The sequence below is a fragment of the Micropterus salmoides genome, unplaced genomic scaffold (assembly GCF_014851395.1).
Source record: "Micropterus salmoides isolate LMB-PRFRI ecotype aquatic unplaced genomic scaffold, ASM1485139v1 Ms_hic_scaffold_15, whole genome shotgun sequence".
In the NCBI taxonomy this organism is placed as follows: domain Eukaryota; kingdom Metazoa; phylum Chordata; class Actinopteri; order Centrarchiformes; family Centrarchidae; genus Micropterus; species Micropterus salmoides.
Window position 1 is genome coordinate 1,377,885 of NW_024040596.1, and position 23,860 is coordinate 1,401,744.

General features: G+C 44.5%; 1 protein-coding gene across 4 annotated transcripts in view; it reads left to right on the top strand.

Annotated features, from left to right (window-relative positions):
* Positions 1–23,860, top strand: part of ttn.2 (titin, tandem duplicate 2) — a 231,626-nt gene that overhangs the window by 42,319 nt on the left and 165,447 nt on the right. For all 4 annotated transcript variants that reach the window (XM_038719985.1, XM_038719986.1, XM_038719987.1 and 1 more), the window contains exon 38: positions 17,254–17,532. In XM_038719985.1, the coding sequence (XP_038575913.1) occupies positions 17,254–17,532 (279 nt within the window). The remainder of the gene's footprint in view (positions 1–17,253; positions 17,533–23,860) is intronic.

Consider the following 23,860-nt stretch of genomic DNA (forward strand, 5'->3'; position numbering starts at 1 on the left):
CGGTTCCTCTGATCTTTTCCCAGAAAAAGGTGCAGGATGTGTATCTTTTAAAGCTTCCAGATTTGAAATGCCCTTTAAAAGATATGGAGGTTCACTGCATCTGGAGCTGATACCTTCCTCCTGCAAAATATTTCTTAGCCTGGCTTGCAGATAGTGGGATGTGATTCCTGTGGTTTGCACTCTAAATAACACCAGTAAACTATATTAGTTCGAATAAACGCCTTCTCACCCAATTTTACAGCTTCATTTGTTTAAGTTTTGGAATATAAAATATATAAGATGTTTGGGAGAGCTTTGCCTCTCATTGATACTTGTGCACCATTTATTTCCTCTTAAGTTTAAGGATTAGAAAGGGCGTTTATTCTCCTGTCTGCAAGTCAGGTAAGGAATATTCTAGTATGAAGCCAAAGCAATTATCAAAAAGTAAAACAAGCGAATGTTAGCAGCCCATCTTGGTTTTTTTAATGATAATAAAATAATTTGTTTTGAAGAAATTTCCACAGACGAAGGATCAAAACTTCCTGCAGGTTTCTAATAAAAAGAATCAAGTCTTGCGTTTATTCGAACAAATATGGTGAGTGAAATTATTTCTTATGGCATTGTGACTCCCAGCATGCATTTAATATTTCCATTAATGATTCATTCAAATCCTTACTCTCTTTTTACCCCTGGAGGCTGTGTTGTTCTGACAGTTGTCTGTTCTGTTTGCAGAGCTCTTTTATCATGAAAGCAAAGAAGGAACAGCGCACAGCAGCACAGAACTCGCCGGCCCCCGACAGCTTAGAGGAGCCTTCTCCGACACCGAGGACTTCCTAGATCACGGCCTGGTGTCGGCCAATCGCTGCGCCAGCAGAACCTCCTCCATCACCTCGTGGACGGAGAACATCAAACCTTCTTTCACAAAGAAGCTCAAGTTCCAGTCAGTTGTGGAGGGAGAACCAGTAGAGTTAAAGTGTAAACTGGTTGCTTGCCCTCCACCGACTGTCCTCTGGTTTCATAATAATAGATCTATTCCTAAAGAGCGCAGACGTAGGATCTGTACCGACAGCAGAATGCACATGCACACTACTAGTCTGGTTATCGATTGTATCAAAGAGAAGGACTCGGGCAGTTATAAGGTAATGGCAATTAACACGGAGGGCTCTGCTGAGTCCACAGCATCACTTTTGGTGTCGCTAAGGGAAGAGCAGTCTGCTAACTACCTGGGTTTTGTTAGACGCTCTGCCAAAGCCCATGAAAGCATAGACACCATGGCACAGGAGAGGAAGGAGAGGAAGTTTAGGGTCGACCTAAGATGTGTAGGGTCTCCATTTGACAAGATGTCCAAAGTCCATCAGGGAAGGTCTCGATCCAAGAACTCTCTGGTGCGTGCTTTGTACTTCAAGTCCGGTTCCCATTCAAAAGAAAAAGAGTCAGAGAAAGAGTCCAAACGTTTGGAGACTGCCTCTGAGCGAGCCCCGTCCCCTCCCCCCATGTTTGAGAGGTCTGAGCGCTTTAACGACAGACTCAGTGATATCTACTGTGACCGGCGCACCGGTGCCAGGTTCAGTGACAAGTTTAGCGACAGGTGCAGCGACGATTACCGAGAGAGGTTCAGTGACACCGAGAGCCTCCACAATGAGGTAAGAACAAAACTTACCACACTCCAAAAAGCTGTCAAACAGAAGAAGAGGTTTTCTATCTCCACCATGTCCTCCTCTGAGTTTGAGTCTGAATCAGTTGCCAGCGAATCGAGCTATGCAGATTATGTGGAGAGGCTCCGGGGCAAGCCTGCCTCTCTGCCTGATGTCCAGCATTTTAATCGGCCCTTTGATTCAGGGGAGAGTCAAGGTAAAACCTCAAGCAGGGAGGCCTCTCGTTCTCGTGTAAGGCATTCGTTTGAGCCCCAGACCAGAACCAGGGCCATTCAAATCATGAAAGGCGAGTTGGTTGAAACACTGGTGCCACAGACGGAAAGGAAATCAGGTGAAAGATATTCAGAGACACTGGGGGATAGAAAAGGTGAGAGTTTTGTTGAATCCCAGAAAGATGTCACATTTAAGCAGATGGGAAGTGAACGTCGAGGTGCGGTTGCTGACCAAAAGATGGAGGCTACAAAGGTTGAGGTTGAGCTACCTCACCCTGAAGGCCCGTACTCTGAAACAGTGGCATATAAAACATACACTGAAAGCAGGGAATCTGTTAGAATTGTGCCTACTCATGAGGAAGTATCACTCTTGGACAGAGCAACATCAGGAGCAGATGAGCCATATGAAGAGGAGGGTGAAGGGGGGTCTTTGAGGGCTCAGTATGAGAAGAGCCTTGAAGCTGATCGAATGGAGTGTGAGGAAAAACTCCTTGCCCTGCGTATCAGGAAGTGGCAGCAAGGGAGTAGGATGTCAGAAGAGGAAACATTTCACCCTGAAACTGATCTGCCCATGCCGACAGAGATGAAGTACATGGAGCCCGCGGGGCACGTTTACACCCAGCAGGAGGTGGTGGAGAAAAGAGCAACTGTAGAAACCGAGGCCGTGCCCTCCTCTTTCCATAAATCACCCAGAATTAGCGCAAGGTTGGTAAATCCTGAAGCCACAACTGAGTCAACACTCAAATCACCTAAAACAAAAGCTGGAGGAGAAGAAGTGGCAACGTCCACCTCTTTGCTTACAAAGTCAGCCACAGAAATGGAAGGGGAGGCACCACAAAAATCCCCCAGAATTAAAGCTAGAGCAGCAGAGGTGGAAGGAGAATTTTTGCTTAGATCAAAAGTCAGGACTGAGGACGGACTCAGAGAGTCATCAAGGCAAAGGCAACTCAAAGAGAGCGAAGCTGTGACATCAGACCAAGTTGCGGCAGAAACGGTTGAGCCATATGAAGAGGACTCTTTGAGGGCTCAGTATGAGAAGAGCCTGGAAGCTGAGCGAATGTTGTGTGAGGAAAAACTCCTGGCTCTGCGGATCAGGAAGTGGCAGCAAGGCATGCAAATGCCAGAAGATGGGACACCCCGCCCAGAAACTGATCTGCCAGCAGAGACACAGTACATGGAGCCTGAGGGGCACACTTACACCCAGCAGGAGGTGGTGGAGAAAAGAGCAACTGTAGACCATGCTACCGTCTCGACACCTAAGTCACCTAAAGTAAAAGGTAGAGTGGAACAGGGCGAGTCCTCTGCCCCCTTGCTTAAAGCCAGAATGAAAGCCAGACAAGGAGAGTTGGAAACTGAGAGATCAGTCATGCTGGCACAAACATCTCCCAGAATGAAAGCTAGATCAGCAGAAGTGGACATTGAGTCATCACCTAGAACAAAACCCAGAGCTGAGAAGATGTTGTTTGAGAAGACAAGAGAAGAGCGTGAGCTTCAGCTGTCACGGGAGAACATCTCCGAGCTGAAGAATGAGAGTGAGAAGTTTGCCAGTGAAGAGGAGGCCTTGACTCAACGAATAATGAAATGGCAACAGGATGTTCAGATGGAACAAGAGCAAACTGTAAAGCCAGAGTCCGACTGGGTGGACAGTTACTTGTCGGCAGAGAGGGCTGCTGAAATTGGAAGAAATGTCGCAGAGGCTTCTGCTTCAGAATCAGTTCCACAGCCTGAAGTGGTCCGTAGCAGGAAGGCGTCCCCAGGAAAAATGGCCAAAGACAAGTCCCCTTTGAGTGAGGCAGCTCCTGCTGGTTTTCAAGATCGGCGGGGTGATCAGGGTGATCAGTGGCCACCTGCTGGCGAGCTGCTGACAGAGGGCCGTGAAACCAGGTTGCAGAGAGACAGTGAGTACTTTGTAAGTGAAGAGGAAGCACTGGCCCAGCGCATCCTGAAATGGCAACAAGATGTGGTCGAACAAGAGGAAGTAGCTGAGCTGGAGTGGGCTTTGGACAATCAATGCAAGCAACCTGATTCTGGGTTGCCATTTGAGTCCTATGTTCCACCACTTGATAGTGAACCCCAACATGGTGGCATGTCTCTTGAAACTCACCCCAGTGACTTTGCACCTCCACATACAACATTTGTTGGTGGAGCTTTACCAAGAAAAAAATCTTCACCTCTTCAACATGCCGCTGCGTACGAGCCGTCTCCTCCACTTGAATCTTCTTCCATAGCAACCCATTCTCCTACACATGCTGGTTTACAGCACCAAGTGGGTGTTCCTGTTGAAAGCTCTCACAATTTAAACTCTGCTCAGAGACGCCGCAGTCCACAGGAGGATCCGGGAAGAGAGGAAGACAGGAGGCGGAGCATGGGCGAGTACGCTACTGTTGATAAATCCAGCAGTCAGCGCTTCCAGTCAGAGGTTAGAGACAAGAGACAGACGAGAGAGGAGATAGAATTTACCAGAGAGAGCAGCGAATGGAGACAGCAGAAGGACTTTGCACGTGTGAGAGAAGAAAGAAGAGGGGATTTGTTAAGGTCAAAACAGGGTGGTGAAATGAGTGCAGAGAGCCTCGAACTCGGAGCTATAAAGAAGGATGAGAGGAGAGTCCAAGTGGAGTCAAAATTGAAAGAGGGAGTTCACCAAACTAAAGAGTCTAAGGGGGTAAAAGAAGGGGATACAAGTGCTGGTGGCTCCCGTCCAGTGTTTGTGAAAGAAATATCTTCAGTTAAAGTGAAAATCGGTGAGATGTCAGAGTTTACCTGCCAGTTCCAGGGTGACCCTTTGCCCACAGTCACCTGGCTCAAAGATGGCCACCCATTAGCCCACAACCCTGATTACGATATTGTGAGCAAATCTAACAAATCAAAGCTCACCATCTTCTATCCAACAACAGACCACGAGGGGACATATGATTGTGTCATAACCAATAAACAGGGAAAATCCATCTGCAGCGGCACTCTGGAGATCTCTGACAAAAAGCCAGTGAGACATTCAGGGGTCAGACAGGATGTGGTAGTTACAGAAGAGCTAGAGATGAGTGAAGAAAACCAAGAGAGCGAGATAGAAGCAGAACTTAAGACCTACGTGGATTCAAGAAAGGCAACGTTACAGGTGCCTCAGGCGGTCATCCACGGACGCCGCTGCTCGGATGAATCTTTTAGCTCTTCACCAGTTGAAATCAGAATTACTGCTGCCACTCCAGTCCCTGGGATGATGGAGGAAAGCAGTGAGGACAATGCTCAGGCTTTCACAGAGAAAACTACAGATGTGCCAGGCGATGAGGAAGCCTCTCAGACTGTCAAACATAAATTTACCTTCTCCTTTGATGTGGTTGGTGAAGCTCCTCGTGTGGTCAGTGAATTAGAGAATATTACCTGTTCTGAGGGCAACACGGCTGTGTTAGAGTGTGTAATCACAGGTGAACCTACCCCAGAAATCACATGGTATTATGACGAAGTTTGCCTCGAAATCATGGCCGGAAAACACAGAGTTGAGGTAGATGATAAAGTGTACAGGCTCTATATCAACAGTTTTACATACACTGATGTTGGAACGTACAAATGTGTGGCTAGAAATAAGCTGGGAGAGGTTGTAAGCATCTGTCATGTGGCATTTGAAGTTGCAGAACCTGTGCAATTTTCAGAGGGTGGTGGTTTTACTCCATCTGGGAGAGTGAGGAAGTCACCTGTTGGCTTAACTGAGGATGTCAAGAAACCTGCCGGACTCCACAAAGCCGCCAACACTCACACTGAGGACAGTATACTTCAGATGAAACATAAACCTCTGAGTTCACAAGCGTCATCAGAGATGGCTACCAAAGTCCCAAAATCCAAACGTGATGTATCGAGAGAGCTTCCGACTATATCCGGGTGCGGTCTGCAGGCTTCTGCTGCTGTGATTAAAGTTTCTCAGATTAAACAAGTTTTTGAGTCAGACTCACCAGTTGCTTTACCGACGCCTCCTTCTCCTGAGGAGAAGAGAAGGGAAACACTTTTCCCAGAGGAGTTTATACCTGCAGTGGCCATTTCCCCTGAGCAGCAGGAACAGGTAATTGTACCTGAACCTGACACTATCCATGCAGAAGGTGGCGATAGACTCGCTGCTGCTAAACCCATGAATCCAGGTTCTCCCAAAGATTCAGGAAAGTCAGTTTCCCCTCATTCTCCTGTGGCAGCAAAACCTGTCTCTTCCGAGACCTCCCAGTTCACCGCCTCTGTGGAGGAAGACAGTGAGATCTGTGTGATACCTGGTGATGTTGACGAGGGAGCAGTTTTAGCAGGAAGCCATGGCGCAGTGAAACAGTTTGTGCAAGAAGTGCAGGAGTCTCCAGAGCTGGTCAGGCCTACGCCACAGAAACCTGCACGTTTTACACAACAACAAGTGGACGCAGGTGAATTGGAGATGGTAAGAGAGGAGACTGTTCATACATTTGACAGAACTAGCAGCTTCTTTCCTTTTCAGTCTGAAAAAGTCCCGGCAGTAAAGCGCACTGTTAGAACTTCAGCTCCAGCTGAAGAAGCTGTTAAACCTAAAATGATTTCTGAATCTCTCAAAACTGAGGAACAAAGTACAGTTGCAAGGTCTTCCTCTGTTCAAAGTGAGGCTGAAATTCTCAGTATAGATGTCCCAAGTTATGATCAGGGGGCTAGTGTTGCGGATGAGTTCAAATCTATGGACAGAGATTATGGGGAGGAGCTGATTTCCTTCCCAGAACCCTCAATGGACAGTGGTGTCTACCTGAGTATGCCGGACTCTCAGGGGGATGTGACAGAAGTAGCAGAGGAAATGGCTGGTGATGTAGCTGAGCCTCAAACACAAATCAAGAATGAGAGGATTGATATCCATATCAAGCCTGAACCTAAACCGCTCATTGTCAAGCCTAAAGTAGACAGCAGAGTGAAAGCACTTGGTCTGCCTGAGGATGCTGCTGCTGAGGGACCTCAGAGTCAGGTTACATCTATACAGGAAAGACGTGGATTGGACAAGGCCTCGGCAGCTGAAGATGGGGGAGCAGCGGCAGCAGTTGGCTCCATGGAGGAAGAGGAGGTCACTTTTGGTGCTGTGTATGACTACTACAATCCTCCGACAGACTGGGGAAGGCCACTGTCCCCGGAGTCTGAGATGTCCATAGAGATTGGCAGCACTGTGAGCGAAGAGATAGCCGAGGTAGCTGAGAGGTTCTACACCCCAGGCTCGTCTACTGAGGTCTCGCAGCCAATTGCAGAGTCCTTCCATACTCCCAAGTCTCACATGTCCTTCCATACTTCCAGTTCTGATACAGCTCGTGGGTTTATGACCCCTCAGGAATACCCCTTCTCCCCTGTTGAACATAAGAGACCCTCCACTGGAGACTCCAGTGAGAGGTTCTTCTCACCAGTTCAGTTCCTGACATCTCCTGCCGATGAGGGCATTGAAACAACGCCTCCTGGCATAAACGTGGACGAGAATCAATTCCTCACCAAGGGAATAGGGTCTTTAGGCCTGGCAACCCTTCAGGAGAAAGTGCAGGGAATCCCTCCGGCCTTCCTCAAACCTCTCATTAAGAAAAGAGTGTTCGAAAATGACTCGCTAACATTTTACGCTGAGGTGTTTGGCCTACCTTCCCCTGAGGTGAACTGGTTCTGCAACAAAACCCAACTGGTGGCGGACGACAGAATTAAAATGGAGAGAGATGGCGATAGCATCTCACTAACAATTCACAATGTCACTAAATCCGACCAGGGAGAGTATATCTGCGAGGCTATGAACTATGTCGGGGAAGCCAGAAGCGTTGCTTTAGTGGTAGTTGTATCGCAGGAAGTGAGGTTCATGCCTGCCCCACCTGCTGTCACCCATCAACATGTGATGGAGTTTGATGTAGAGGAAGACGACTCCTCTCGTTCTCCTTCCCCTCAGGAGATTCTGCTCGAAGTAGAGTTGGATGAAAATGAGGTGAAAGAATTTGAGAAACAGGTTAAGATCATCACCATTCCTGAGTACACAGCCGACAACAAGAGCATGATCATATCTTTGGACGTGTTACCAAGTATTTATGAGGAGGGCGCTGTGGACTTTGTCACCCAGGAGCATGACGATTTGAAAATAGCTTTCGAGGTCACTGAGATGCCACCAAGGTTCATCAACCCCATCTGTGATATGGAAAGCCCAGAGGGTACCACTGTCATGTTTGAGTGCTCACTGATGGGAATTCCATCTCCCATCGTGTCCTGGTTCAAAGGTGACAAAAAAATTCCTCACAATAACAAAAAATACTCGTACTCATCAGATGGAGATAACCACTTCCTGAAGATCTGTAAAGTCACAACACAGGATAGCGGAGTGTATACTTGCAGGGCTATTAATGTTGTTGGGGAGACTCTATGTAGGGCCTCCCTGGTGGTGTTAAGTGCGAAAGCTTTCTCAGGGAAGACCAGAGGCAGGGAGTTGACCGCCGTGTCTCTTGGAAGCGCCAAGGTCCAGCCGCAGAAGTTCGACATGGTGGTTGGCAACACGTCATTTGACGGCGAGCAGGTGTCAGAAATTGAGCTTGAGTTTGAGTTTGAGCAAGAGGCAGATGAGTCCCAGCGGGCGGTCAGGCTGGTGGCCAACACTGACAATGAAATGAGTGAACAGGGAGAAAAATACGTTAGCATTAACTTTGATGTATTTGCTGAGCCAGCAAAAGATGACAAGGTGGAGTTCAAAGGGAAGTCCTCTGAAATGTGTAGCTTCCAGTTCCAGGTGACTGAGACGCCCCCTAAATGTGTCATCCCATTGACTAACGTCACCGCAGCGTTAGGGACGCCTGTAATCCTCCAGTGTCTGGTTAGCGGTAAGCCGAACCCCACCGCAGAGTGGTACAAAGATGGAAACCGCGTCACAGACAGCAGATGTATAATCCAGGAGAAAACTGCTGGCCATTTCAATCTGCTCATTACCAACGCCACCCAAAGTGATGCTGGCGAGTATAAGTGCATAATCCAAAACCCATCCGGTTGCATTGAAACTACTGCGCTACTAAAGGTGTTCTAAAGGTTGGAGGGTCTGGGGCTGGTTGCACAAAGAAAGAAAATGACTGTCCAAGTTATTTTGTTGCTAATTCATGACTACTTTAAAAAGGTTGTTTCATGTTTTACTGAGATTAAGATTCTTCAAAATTTGAAAAAGACATGGCTGACCAAGAAACCTCTACATGCTGCTTTACTAGGAAACATAAATAATGAGTGAATCAACCGCCAGAAAATGCTTTCACATGTATGAGCCCTCTAAAACCGTTCTCTCATTGCTTGCTTAAAGTTGTTTACAAATTGCAAGTTTTCCACATTTTGTTGTTTGCAGCAGGTGTGCTTTACTGTAACCACTGAAACCCACCTGTTAGGAGATGGTGGCTAAATCTTTGGCTTAAATGAGTCATTTTATTTTGTCTAAATTTCTAACATGGTATACTTCTCTAAGAACAAATCTAAAACTGGGTTAACACATTGGAAAAATATAAATAATCTTTGGGCAACCAGCCCGTAGTCGTGGGTAAAAACAGTGTGTAAATGTTCGTCATAGTGTGTCAGTGATGAAAAATGTAAACTTGGAAGTGTTTGAATAATATCACACAATCAGTCTGCTGACACGTTTTTCTTTATTTATTGTCAGTTGTGTAAAACTTCACAACAACAGTTGTTTTATTTTTATTTTGGGTAGAAAAAACTGGGATTATGTTTGCGTTTGTTACCTGGGAAATACTTTAAAAGTGGGCTACTGTAACTTTGAAATTTAATCATGACTTTATGAAGTAATGTCTATACATCTCACTGACCACAAGCTGCATCTGTTGTGTTTTATTCAAAGTCGAGCAACTCTCTCTTTTTAACATTGTGCTGTTCACACCTGTTTCCGAAAGCTAACAACTATAAATAGGAATATAAGGTATGTGTGTGAAGCAAACATATCATATGCACAAAACATTCACAGAAATACGTATCATTGACATTTAAAAATTCTTGTTGGTTAAATGAGTGACAGTGTTGGTGAGAAGCTGCATGTTTCTTTTGAAATAATTCATAATAGGGATGTCACAATACCAGAAATGTAGTAATTGATACAAATACCAGTGAAATTCCACGATTCTCGATAACCAATTCAATACTGCATTAAAAAACAAAATCCCATGCACTTCAACATACACTCTTTTTAATAAATTACCAGGTATAGCTCAATAACTGAAAAAACATAGTGAAAAATGTATTCAAAACGCTGACAACATTACGTCAGGTGACACCGACTGAACGGTAGGGACGGCAGCCTTCAACTACGAGATATGTTTACATAGCGTTAGCCCAAACACTGTAGCCTTTAGCGTTTAGCCTTTGTGAACGTGTGCAATGTCAGCTGTCGCAAACAAAAGTAATGTGTATTTCAGGATATGGATATAACAAGGATGATGCTTTGAATATGTTGTTAATGAGTTCTTGTCTGTTTTTGCGGTGCGTCGCTAAGTTTGAAGTGTTTCCTCCGTTTGTCTGAAAAGTTCTATGGCACTGTTTGCATACTGTTTTCGCGAATTTATTAGTTCTCCCTGATCATCAGCCTCTAACGTACTTCCATACTCGACTCTTGCTGGTTTTCTTTTTCACGAGTCTTGGCGAAGCTGTCGCTGCAGCTGCACTTGTTGCCATCTTGTGTGTTGGGTCCCCGTTACCTAGGGGATCTATTAGGGGTGGGAATCACCAAAGACCCCATGATACAATATTATCACGATACTTATGTCACTATATGATATTATTGCGATTTCAAACTTTAAACAAATTTTTATCTTCTTTTCCAACTTCAAATTGTGTCCCAAAGGAAAACTCTTTTTCTAGTGGACTAAAAAACAATTGATTTTATTATTATAGTACCAAAAAGTTACCTTCTCTTGTACAGTTTATATAATAAAGATCGATACTTAAGGTCTGTGTGACGATATTGCCACGGAAAATATTGCGATACTATGCCCCTAGTATCTATGGTACCTAGAGTGAGTACAGACATGTTTTCAGAATTGTGGTATTTACTTGGTACCAAAGTATCAGTTCTTGTGACATCTGCATAGAAAATAAAGTATGAGAATTCAGTATAATTTATTATTATTATTATTATTATTTATTGAGAAATACTGTCGCTCAGTTAAACATACCAGTATGGTGACACTCTTCCACTGCTTTGGTTTAAACAGAAAGCAGTAGTTGAGTTGACAGTTGAAATAACATATCTTAAGCAGTGAATACTACGTGCCGTATATAAGCTGAAATGGATTTAACTTGAGGAATTGTGGTTAAATGAAAAAGCAAACTTCGATATCTTGCTGCAAGATATCAACCAAACAGCAAAAAGTCAAATCAGTCACAGCAGTGTTGTTTGAATAATAAAAAAATAGACACAAAAGCAGTTTTTCATTAGACTTATCAATTTCACAGTATTATTGATACAACTAGATAAATCAAAAAATTATCTCAGCCCTAATAATTAAGAAGAGATTAATTAATTAATTTTAGACGATCAAACGTCAATCAGGAGATGATCAAGAATATATATTGGTACATTGCTTTTCTCGTATTGCAGTATTTTTTGTGTGTAAGAGTTTGTCCTGTGTGTTAATGATATTTTTAGGATTTTAAAGCAAGCTTGTACTTCATAGTAGATTGATAAAAAAATTGATAATACTGTGAAACTTTTTTAAATTTTAAATATAAGTTTTGAGGACTTGTAAATATGTGTAATTTTAGGAGTGTGTGAGTAGTATTTACCGGTACAGTAAGTACATTTTAAAAATCTTGCATTGAGATAGAAATATATGGTTGATTTGTACAGACGTCATTGGTTTGTCTCAGAGTTTATATAATAAAATATTTGATGATGTAAAGCTGAAGTTTGAGCTTGTTTTTGTTTTTTTACCCACTTTTCATGGTTGCATGTCATTTAGCCAGTGTTCACATGATCCATTTGTCAATCGTCAAATTTACAGTCAAAATACAGGTGTCAAAAACTACCTATGTGGACCAATTCATTATTATTTTGGGACAGATACCAAACAATTACCTTTTCTGAGGCAATTTATTGTATTCTCCGTTTTAGTATTTTGTATCAAGGATGTACCTTGATGTATGTAGGCTATTTTTTGCTTCTCTTTGAGATGGTTGTTTGGCCTATTCATCTACAGTAATAATCAAATGTAATAGATTGGTAGTTGAGGAAAAGCCTAAGAGTTAAAGAGAAATAAAAAAAAATCACAAAGATATTTAAATTCTGATATGTAACTGGAGAAATTGACAGTTTTCTTCTGCTGAGAAAAGGTCAAGGAATGATTGTTTCGTTTGGAGAAAAAAACTTCTTTTAACTTTTTTTTTTCATTGTTAGGGTCATTCTCTTGATTTTTCTGCAAATATGGAGTACTTACACAAACTAACTCAGTAGCGTATTATAATAAGGCTGTCCCATCTTAATTGCTTAGTCAACTAATAGGTAAGTAGGGTCTTTGTAAACAGAGATTTGCTAGATGGATTAGGACTCAGCTGGTTTTCAATAGTAAAAACTGCAACCAGACCTCTAAAGCTATTCATGTATGTATTTGTCTTGGAGACTTTGCATCTGCAGAGGCACGGTAATACTTGTCAAGATGTTTTATTTAGTTAACTTATTGATTTGATTGGAAGAAATCCTATGACTATTAGTCGACTAAGAATTTCTTATGGACAGCCCTAATATTTGCTATAATGAATTGACTGTTAATATCAAAGCTGTTGTGTTGTGGATATTGTTATCAGTGTTGCTCAATATTTCCTAACAGAACGTTGTAGCACCACCATCACCACTGTGGAAGAACAAGAGGAAACCTACTACACTGGTGTCCAGTTACCACAGAAAACAAAAACACTTGAACTCAAGCCAGAGACCAAACGTTACTCTTCCAGTTTAGAGAAGAAAAAAGAAAAGCCAGTTTTCCTCAGCCAGCTCTCCCCAGCAGCTGTAACCACCGGGGAAACAGCCAGGTTTACCGTTAAACTGTCCGGCTTTCCAAAGCCGACCGTTCAGTGGTCTCACAACGGAAAAGTCATAAAGAGCTCCACTATTTACAAGTTTATAGAAGAGAAGGAGGAGTATACCTTAGTTATCACCAAGGTCACATCTGAGTATGAGGGCGAGTACTCTTGCACTGCCACCAACAGATTTGGCCAGACAACATGCACCACATACCTCGAGGTGAAAAAGCCTGATGTTAGCCAGGCGGAGAAATGGGTTGAGAAGATGTTTAAGGTCACAGGCCAACCTCCTGCTTTCACAGTTCAGATCCAACCTGTACGGTGCTCAGAAGGAGGAGAGGTTTATTTTAATTACAAAGCTAGTGGTGATCCAGTCCCTGATGTGAAGTGGTTCAAGGGGGCTTTCCAAATCCAGCCCAGTTCAAACTGTATTGTTATAGCGAACCCAGATGCATCTGGCTTCATCAATATTAAGAGCGTCAAACAGGAAGACAGTGGCCTGTATACATGTAGAGCCTCCAACCAGTTTGGGGAGGCATCTTGTAGCGCTGAGCTCGTTGTGTTCAAAGAACCAGTCTCTGTTTCTCACAAACAGGAACAGATGACAGTGGTTCAGAAGAAAGGCTATAAGGTTTCAATGACAGAACAGGCAACAGAGTCTCGCTTGTACCAAGTCAGCCTCCCAGGCCAGGACAGAGCTAGGGCAGATCAGATGGTTTACACCATCGGCACTGAAGACCGGCAGATAATTCCCAGTGAGCAAGTTGGCTCCCTTAGAGAACTAGATATCTCTGCTGCCACTATTCATCGCGAGCAGCTGACCCACCGGGCAGCAGTGCTTCAGTCTCATGAGATAGAGGAGAGGGTGTCTGTGGTTCCTACCCACCCACCTCAGGTTTCAGCTGTTCCTGCAAAACAGCTTCACATGGCAGCGTTTACATCGTCTGTTGAAGAGAGTCAGGACCTCACAGAGCAGCACTGTGATCGCATTCAAAGCCCTGAGGTCACTGAACTTCAGGCAGCCAGAGAAAAGAGGTCAATGGTGATGTCAGCGGTTGCTGAGGAGCTCACCCCACTTTCTACTGTTAGCACAGAGCCTCTGGCTGACCGGAAGTCTACTACTGTCAGACCCACCTCAGAAGGTAAACATCTAGTCAGTGGGCATCAAGTAGAGTCACAACTGTCCATCTTAAAAGAGCAGTCTCAGGATATCCCCAAACCACAAGAGGAGAAAGGTTACAAGGTTAAGGAAGGCGTTAAGATTTTATACTCAGCCCAGTATGCAGAGAAACAGGTGCTTGCAGAGGGCCACACAACTAAACTAGCAACAACAGATTCTGCTGTGAAGTCTTCTGTTGGGAAAGAACAGCACCGGCCAATGTTGACCTCAGTCAACGAGTCTAAACAGACTCTTTCCAAGGAGACTAAGTTCTCCATCCAGAGGCCTGCTGAGGAGACAGCCCATCTCTGCAAAGATAAAATGATGAAGGCAGCTCTAACTGCTGAAGAGAAGCAAACGCTGCAGGCTGAGCCCACTCAGCAGCTGCCAAGTCTGGACAGCGCCATGTCCATTCAGTCACAGGTAGAAGGAGAGCAGTTGTTGCACCTGCAGGTTATCACAGACCAAGACCTCCTTCCATCTGAGAAGGGCTTCTCCTGTGAGAAACCTGCACCAGAACAGGCAGTAACCAGTAAGAGTCCCACTCTGCTGCACACTGTTAGCCAGGATGAGCAGAGGACAGTAGTCTGTGAGGACACGTCAGAGTTTGAGGCCAAGGCTAGCACCATGACTATCCAGCCCCAGAAACAGGCCCCTACACTGCTGCATCTCCAGTCAACCCAACCTGTGGAGGCACTACCCAAAGAGGGTATTCTCATAACTGAGAAGCCTGACCAGCAGGTGGCAGTGCAGAAACAAGAAAAGGCAAGGAGACATGCTGCCATTTTGGAAGAGCAAAGGGAGCTCACAGCAGATTTTCACACCGAGCTGGATTTGTCAGTGACTGGCATTCAGTCTCAGCTTCGAACTGAGCCCAGGCCTCAAAACATCCTCCAGGTCTCCTTCCAGCCCATGCAGCTGCCAAAGGAGACCCCAGTAACTACAGATGTCAAGCAGCAGCGAGCTTTGGTGCAGAAGGAGGATCGCTTGAATGTGATGCATGTCACCAGTGTGGCAGACAGTCAGGCCTTAGAGGAGGGTCACACTGAGAGTCTTGCAGCTGTGGATAAATTCACCTGCCAGACGGCTGTAGAGCCAAAAGTTCCCACGGAGCCAGTCCAGATCGAGGAGAAAGAGATCTCCACTGAGAGTAGTGTCCTTCTCAAGGCAGCAGAACAGGACTTTGCTGTTCAAATCCAGGAGGGCCAATCAGTCAGGCAGTCAATAGTTATGGATGAGAAGCGAGTGCTGAAAGGTGAGCTCTCTCAGGAGATCACCAAATCTGAGTCTACTAAAGTCGTTGTCACCACACAGCCGAAACTGTCCCTTATGGCTTCAGAATCGAAAGACAGCACAGCTCTTCCTAAAGAGATGACGTTTGTGATTCAGATCCCTAAACCATCCAGTGTGAATATACGGCGTCAGCTCAGAGATGCCCTTCAGTCTGCTGTGGCCAGCGACCAACCAGTGTTACTGGCTGACGTCGTAGGAAGGTTACAGGCTGTAGACGTTCAGGAAGTCAAGGTTCAACGAGAGCCCAAGAAGGCTATGTTTACATACCTGATCACAACAACAGGGGCCCCCATGGAGATCACTCTGGCTTTTGAGGGTAAATACCCTCAGACAGCTGACCTCAGGACTGAACTCCAGGCGGCTTTCCACTCCATAGTGTACCAGGAAGCCCATGTTCTAACTTCAGAACAGCCAGGCACTATGCAGCTGGACAAACCTCAAAGGGCTCAGGTCACCTCGGCCCGCTCTAAGCAAATGCTGTCATCCATGGTGGAGACAGTGAGCGTGGCAGAGAGTGCAGTGGATTTCACTGCTGTTAAATCTTCGTCTGCTGCACTCAAGACTGAATCTAAAATGGTAGTTGAATGTGCAGCAGCTGAGCACCAGGTTGTGGTGCAAGAATCAAAATCAGCAAAGAAAGAACAGTCTGTCTCATCCCAGATTAAGATGTCCACCGAGGATCACATGGCTTTTGAGCAGTCGGTGCAGGTGTCAAGGCAGGAGGTGAGGTCAGTAACAGTGAAAAGAGATAAAGATGTAGGAGCAGCTATCGTTACCACTGCCCTGCCCCCCACCACCATCCCCACAGAACAGGTGGCGGATGTCTGCATCCAGAAGGAGCACAGGGAAGAGATCTTTAAAGAGGAGATTACAGTAGTCAGGCCAGAACAGAGAGAATGTCCTGTAATGGTCACATCCCTTGAAGACCTATCCATCGTGGAAGATAGTAAAGTCACCTTTAGCACCACCATTAAATATGTCACAAAGGTAAACTGGTTTTTCAATGGGCAATTGGTGAAATCTGGCAAAGAGTTCAAGTGTTCCAAAGACCACGACACATACACATTGGTTATCAACAAAGTTGTCAAGGAGAAGCATCAAGGAGAATATGTTTGTGAGGCTGAGAATGAAGCCGGCAGGACTACAACATCTTCAAGACTCACTGTGGTCTCAAGAGGTTTGATAACAGGAACAATCAATGTGTCATTCATTCATACATCCATTTTCTCTGAGAACGACTAATCACTCACATTCACACACCACAAGTTGGTCCATTCAAACCAGCACGGCACTGACAAGAACTTTGTCCTCACATAAAATATTGCGTTTGTCACTTTGGTCTCTCTATTCATTTCATGGCTCGGCATGAGCACCCTTAGCAGGTCACTGGATGGTACTAACTCACCATGTCTTGTTTGTTCCACATCATTGTATGGTCAATAACTGCCTAAAGACCAGAACCGTCACAACCATGCAAGTTTAGCTTAAGGCTCTTGAGTCGAGAAGCATCTTGCAATAATGGTTGTCATGATTCTGGCCTTCAGGCAACGTTCATGGTCTTCCCATGGTCACTTTGGCATGCCGGTGGCAACAGATTCCTCTGTTTTAAACCCATGGTCTGTCACATTCCTTTAGGTCCATTCTCTCCACATCTCCAGTGCTTCTCTGCATGCTTTCAGGGCTTCAACTTGACATTGCTTCATCTTTCACAAACTCTTTTGTTTCTCCTCCTTTTAGCCTGAACTCTAGCCCCATGAGAATCACGTACAATGATAGCATCTTCTTTTGGGCTGGTTTTTGTGAAATCATGGGGCTAATGTTCTTGCTATTTTTCTCCTCCACAGTCACTCCTGAGTTGCCTTCCACCATTGTCGTCCATCCATCATTCCTGTTTCTGATCTGTCACTTTTACATATATTCAATTACTAACATTTACATTTCAATTTGTCTGCTTGTGCCTCAGTGCCACCTGTCTTTAGGCAGAAAATCACACCTCTGGAGATAAACATCGGCAGCCACGCCAAGTTCGAATGTGAAATCGAGGATGCTCCGAGTGTGACCTTCAAATGGTACAGGTCTGGCATTGAGATCAAACAAAGTGAGAAGTATAGGATCCTTAGCAGCCACATCAGTTCCTCCCTGGAGCTCCTGAACCCGGTCAAAGCCGACAGCAGTGAATACACCTGCAAGGCTTCAAATCAGCACGGCACTGACAGCTGCACTGCCTCACTCATTGTCACCGGTAAGACCCCGGAGGGACCTTTTTTAAAGTATTGCTTTATGTGTGTGTGTGAGAGAGAGAGAGAATTATATACACATTTGCACTGTGTTTTATCTGAATAATTTTGGTGCAATGTGGAAGTGATGTTTTCTTTATAAACTTGATCTGCTGTCACGTTTGGCAAGACGTAATGTTGAGGATCATATTTTCTCATGTTTAAACCCACATCGATCACCAAGTTGAGATTGCACAAGTTAGTTCATTTTTGATTTTCCACTCCTTAAAATTCGTTCAACTTTTTGTATGTTCTACCTGCTCTCCATAGAAATGTACCCACCGGTATTTGTATCAAAACCAGACCCAATGACTTTATATGTGGGCAAACCGGCTGTGTTCCAGTGCTCACTCACTGGATCCTCACCCATGGAAGTTGTCTGGCACAAGGACAACATAGCCATCTCCTCTGAAGGGAACTATGTCATGAAATTTGAAAAGAACAAGTATTCCCTTAACATTAAAAGTCTTGAGCTGACTGACCAAGGAGTGTACCTGTGCAAGGCCTCCAACAGTGTCGGCACTGCTACCTTTACCACAGAACTCAGGGTTATCAACAAGCCCAGCTTTGTTAAGACCATTGAGCCAGTGTCAGCTGCTGTCAATGACCCGCTGAGGCTGGAGTGCCAAGTGGACGAGGACACTGGTGTGACTGTCACCTGGGCCAGGGATGGCAAAAAAGTCCACCAGAGCATGGATTGTAAACTGTCCTTTGAGGACAAGGTGGCTGTTGTTGAGATACCCAAGTCCAAAGTAAAGGACTCTGGGAAGTATGTGTGCACAGCCACAAATGAGGCTGGGAGCTCATCCTGTGAGGCTGTGGTAACAGTTCAAGGTAAGATCTTAAAGATGATCTTTCTGTTAGCTTTGACCAAAACATATCTCTTGAAATGAGCTAGTGGATTATTGCTGACGACTATTTTCAGCCAACTGCAAGCTGATGCTAACACTATGCACCGCTGTCTTATTGTCTTCTCTACTGCATTTCTTTTTTGCACTTTTCTGTCTTGGTTATCTTGTTTTTTTCTGTCTCTCTGTTGATGTTTAAAAATCTTTTTGAACTTAACACTCCGTTTAGAGCCCCCGGCTTTCGTAAAGAAAATGGAACCTAAGATTACATGGAAACAAGGTATAGCTGCACGCTTACAGTGCTCTGTTAAAGGATCGCCCGAACTTCATATCCACTGGTTCTGGAATGAGAGAGAGCTCAGTGATGGAGAAAAATATAAAATCTCTTTCAAGAGCGGAGTTGCCACTTTGGAGATAATGAACCTTGTGGTCACAGATAGTGGGAGTTACACATGTGAGGTGTCAAATAATGCTGGCAGCGAGAGCTGCAATACACTTATAGCTGTTAAAGGTTTGTCAAATCTTGCATTTACTTAACGATCACTGTTCAGTCCAGAAAACCTTTGGTATTAACTGCATACACGTACCCTTTTGACACCCAGAGCCACCATCCATTAGAAAAGACCTGCAGACAGTGGAGGCGGTGAAGGGATCAGCAGCTCAGCTGGAGTGCGAGATCACCGGAACGGCTCCTTTTGAAATCAGCTGGTTAAAGAATAAGAAAGCCATCACCAGTGACCAGAAATATAAAATAGTCTCCCAAGAGTCCTTGTCAAGGCTGGAGATCCAGACCTTTGAAAGTGCAGATGTTGGAGATTATCAGTGTGTCATATCTAATGATGTGGGGAAAGTCACCACTAAGGCCATAGCTAAACTTAAAGGTTAGTAAACCCTAGTTTAATAAAACTGTATTATTGTCTGAGGTTTAATCACAGACTCCGTTTTTAACACCTAATGTGTTTTTGTAGAACCACCAACTTTCTCAAAGAGGGTTGAGAGTGCCACAGCAGTGTTGGGAAATACAGTGAAACTACAGGGAACCATTAAGGGCTCAGCTCCCATCACTGTTAAATGGATGAAAGACTCTGAAATACTGAGAGATGACGATCCAAACATCACGATGGTGTTTGAGAACAATGTTGCTAGCTTGTCGATAACAACAGTGGCCATCAGCCATGGCGGCAAGTATTCGTGTCAAGCTGAGAATGCAGCTGGACAACAAAAATGCGAAGCTACATTGACTGTGCAAGGTCAGATGACTTAGAGACAGAGAGTCTTGTACAGATTTTTGCTCCGATATGGAGTTCTATGGCTTCTTGTGTCTAAACTCTTAACATCTTAAAAACTAATCGGTCTGTCTTATCCCAGAACCTGCCAGAATCGTGGAACCTGCAGAATCCATTAGTGTGACTGCAGGGGATTCAGCCACATTGGAGTGCATAATTTCTGGTAGCCCAGAGCTCAAAGTGAAGTGGTTTAAAGATGGGAAAGAGATGATCAGTGGCCGTAAATACAAGATGACTCTGAAGGACAATACTGCCACCATGAAGATTCTTACGGCAGAAAGAGGAGACACTTCAGAGTACAAGATGGAAGTGTCGAATAAAGTTGGGAAAGACCAGTGCACATGCTCAGTCACTGTCTTAGGTTGGCTTCTGTTTTCTGCTTCTTTAACATTCGACAATGCTCCTGCTGTTTTAGAAACAATGACAATAAGACAAGTCTTTGTTACTAACAACATCTATAGTTATGGATTATGTTTATAACTACATGGAAACACACTAAGGTCTTATAATTAAAACGTTGGTATAGACTAAATCGTAAGTAAAGACAGTGTGAAGTGTCATTTGCTTTTGGATTGTAGAGTGATTCTTTTCAAAAACAGAATGAAACTGTGTTAATGCATGAGATGCTTTTTCTTCAACAACCAGATCGGATAATGCCCCCAACATTCACCAAGTCTTTGAAAAGAGTTGATGGTAACATTGATAATGACGTCTCCATGGAATGTAAGGTGTCTGGGTCCCAACCCATGACCATAGCTTGGTTCAAAGACGACCAGGAGATCATGTCTGGATCCAAATTCCAGCCTGATTTCAAAGACAGCTCTGCTACACTGAGAATTCTTCGGCTGGAGAAGGCTGACTCTGGAGTGTACAAATGCCGAGCCAACAATTCAGCCGGCTTCAAAGAAACCAGCGGCACGCTCTATGTCAAAGGTTATGAGTGCTCGGCTAATGCTTCTATTTGTTTTGTACAATACTTTAATGATTTCGTGCTAACATGAAATGCAAACTTTGTTTTGTTTGTGGCCTTCAGAGCCCCCAGTTTTCACAGGGAAACCAGACAACCAGGATGTTATACCAGGAACCACTGTTTCCTTCAGAGCAGCCTTTACTGGAACAGCTCCTTTAGCTGTGAAGTGGTTCAGAGAGGAAAAAGAGATTATAACTGGAGGCACATATTTCATAAAGAAAGATGCCTCGTCGAGCTCTTTGGAGCTCAACTCAGTGAAACCCAGTGACTCTGCTAAATACACATGCCAAGTGTCCAATGATGCTGGGAAGGTGGATTGCACTGCAGTCCTCTTTGTGAAAGGTGCCTGTCTTCAGTGTCGTGTGCAGCTGCATGAAAGTGTCTGGACATTCTTGAGTGACTCTTTTGGTACTAACGTAATGTCTTCTGTCTGATGATGAATGTTAACCTCTTCTCTCAGAACCTCCCGTGTTTGTGAGGAAGCTTGAGGCGACCAAGCTCGTCACCAGTGGCGACTCCACCAGGATGGAGTGCAAAGTCACGGGCAGCCCCGTCATCAGTTTTAAGTGGTTCAAGGATGAGATGGAGATCAGCTCCAGTCCTAAATACACAATGGCCTTGACTGACTTAGAGGCCTCTCTTGAAATAGTCAACTGTACAGTAGAGGATAGTGGAGATTATGTCTGTGTGGCATCCAGCGAGGCTGGTAGTGACCGCTGCAGCAGTACAGTCACCGTCAAAGGTTGGTTTAATTTAGGTTTACAAATGCTCCTCCTTGCACTTTCATCAGGTATCATCATGTGTCATACTTATGTAGTCCAGTGTAATGTTCTGACACATTCACTGGTTTCTTCTAGAGCCACCCTTGTTTGTGCGTAGCCTGGAGCCCAAAGATGTAGTCAAAGGTTCTGAGATGATGCTGGAGGGCCAAGTCTCTGGCTCCGCCCCTTTCAGTGTGTCATTTTATAAAAACACAAAGCCAGTTAGGAATGACAAGAGACACAGGATCACTGTGAAAGACGACCTGATAGCCCTGCAGGTGCTGGTGGTAGAGGCAGGAGACGTCGGCTTGTACCAGTGCATTGTTGAGAACGAAGTGGGGAGGGCCTCCTGTGATTGCCAAGTAACACTAAAAGGTTGGTGTAGATACAGACAACTTTTCTGCTGCCATTTCAAAAAACTACATTTTAGATCTGCTCCATACCTTTATTTGGATAGCCTCGCAAAGCTAGCCCCCAGTTCTCTCTTTGCTTCTTCTGATGTGGCAATGCTCAGTAGGCATTTGCTTGGTGCAGCTTTATTTCTGCTAGGCTTAAATGGATACATCAACAAGTCAAGTACATTTTTCATATAGCCTGAAATTGCAAATTGTTCTGAGAGGGCTTTACATCTGGACAACTCATAGCACCATCCATCCATAAACCCTTGATTTGAACTCTTTAAAAAAACAGAAATAAAGGAGAAACCTCAGAGCTGGAGAGCAACAAAGATCCGTCTTCTGGGACGGACAGACTTACAGCCATATATGTTGTGTGAATATATAGTATAGACAGCAGTACACTTCCTACACCTGATTGGACAAATATGCTTGATCTCTGGTTGGTCATTGGTGATTGCTTCTGATGAAAAAAACAGGGTGTCTGCTCCAGAATCATCTCTAAAACTCTGCAAAATCAATTTCGTGATCATTTTGAGGATAGATATGGTTTCATTTTATATAGAATATACTGTGCATAATCGTTGGATCGGGAGTTAGGAGATGCGGCTGTTCACCCTCTCAGCAAAGCTCTCTAATTGGTCCAAAACATGTCCGGCTCATTAATTCTCAGTGGATGGGTCCCAGACATAAATCTCAAAGCAAAGACTGAACTGAAGTCTAAATTTGCGGGGCTAATCTTTAGTAGAGACTCCAGTGATACTCATATAAACTGTTCCCTTGTAGAACCGCCATCATTTGTGCGAAAGCTGGAGAACCTCAGTTCCTTGGTGGGCAGCGAGGTTTCATTGCAGTGCACTCTGAAGGGCTCTGAGCCCATGACTGTGTCCTGGATGAAAGACAACCACGAGCTCAAAGAGGCTGAATACATTCAGATTACATACGAGAACAAGACTGCTCTGCTGCTCATCACCAACTTACAGGGCAAACATGGTGGCAAATACTCTTGCCAGGCGCAGAATCAGGCTGGGAGCCAGACGTGCTCTGCTGTGTTGACAGTCAAAGGTTGGTTTAGAGACTTGAGAAGTCGCCTTTGAATCTGAAGTCCGTTTGTAACACTAATTTAAATCCATCCAATGGTGTGTTTGGCCAATCCTTATCAACTTGTGAAGTCATACATTTATAAATTTACTAGCTGGCAGTTTCCTTCAAGTGACCAAAAAAGTGTTTAATCTCATAAACTTGAGTCCAGAGTTCAGGAGTTTACATTTACATTGCACTTATTGTATTTGTCTTTGGCTTCAGTGATAACATCCTTCAGGGAATTTTAATTGGTAATGGATTTACTATTGACCCATGACCACTTCAACACAAATGCGTGGGGAATAAGTGTTTTTACATAATTTTATAACCTTGCAAGTTGATAAGGACCTAATGCATCTTTAGTCTGTTGTTGACTTTAGCTCTTTAGCTCTTGTTGTAGTACATCAGGTTTGGGATTCTTTGCTGACTGTTTTGTTTGACGTCTCAGAGCCAGCTAAGGTCACAGAGGAGGCCAAGTCTATCAGTGTGACTCAGGGGGATCCGGCCACGCTGGAGGCCAGATTCTCAGGCACAAAACCGCTGAAGGCCAGATGGCTAAAGGCCGGCAAGGAGCTGACCTCAGGCCAGAGGTATAAAGTACACGGCACAGACACCAGCTCTGTGCTCAAGATTATTAAAACCGAGAAAAACGACGGCGGTGAATACACCTTTGAGGTTTCAAATGACGTTGGCCAAAGTTCTTGCGAGGCCACACTCACCGTTCTCGGTGAGTTCTTGATGTGAACCTTAGAGCTTAGAAATTAGTTTTGTTTAATTACATCTTACTTTGACCATTTCTTCTCACCTCTTTTCCCCTCCTATATTAGATCAAATAATTCCACCGTCTTTTACAAGAAAGCTGAAGCAGACAGAAGGTATCAAAGGATCGTTTGCTCATCTGGAGTGTCTTGTATCCGGCTCCCTGCCGATAACCATACTATGGTACAAAGA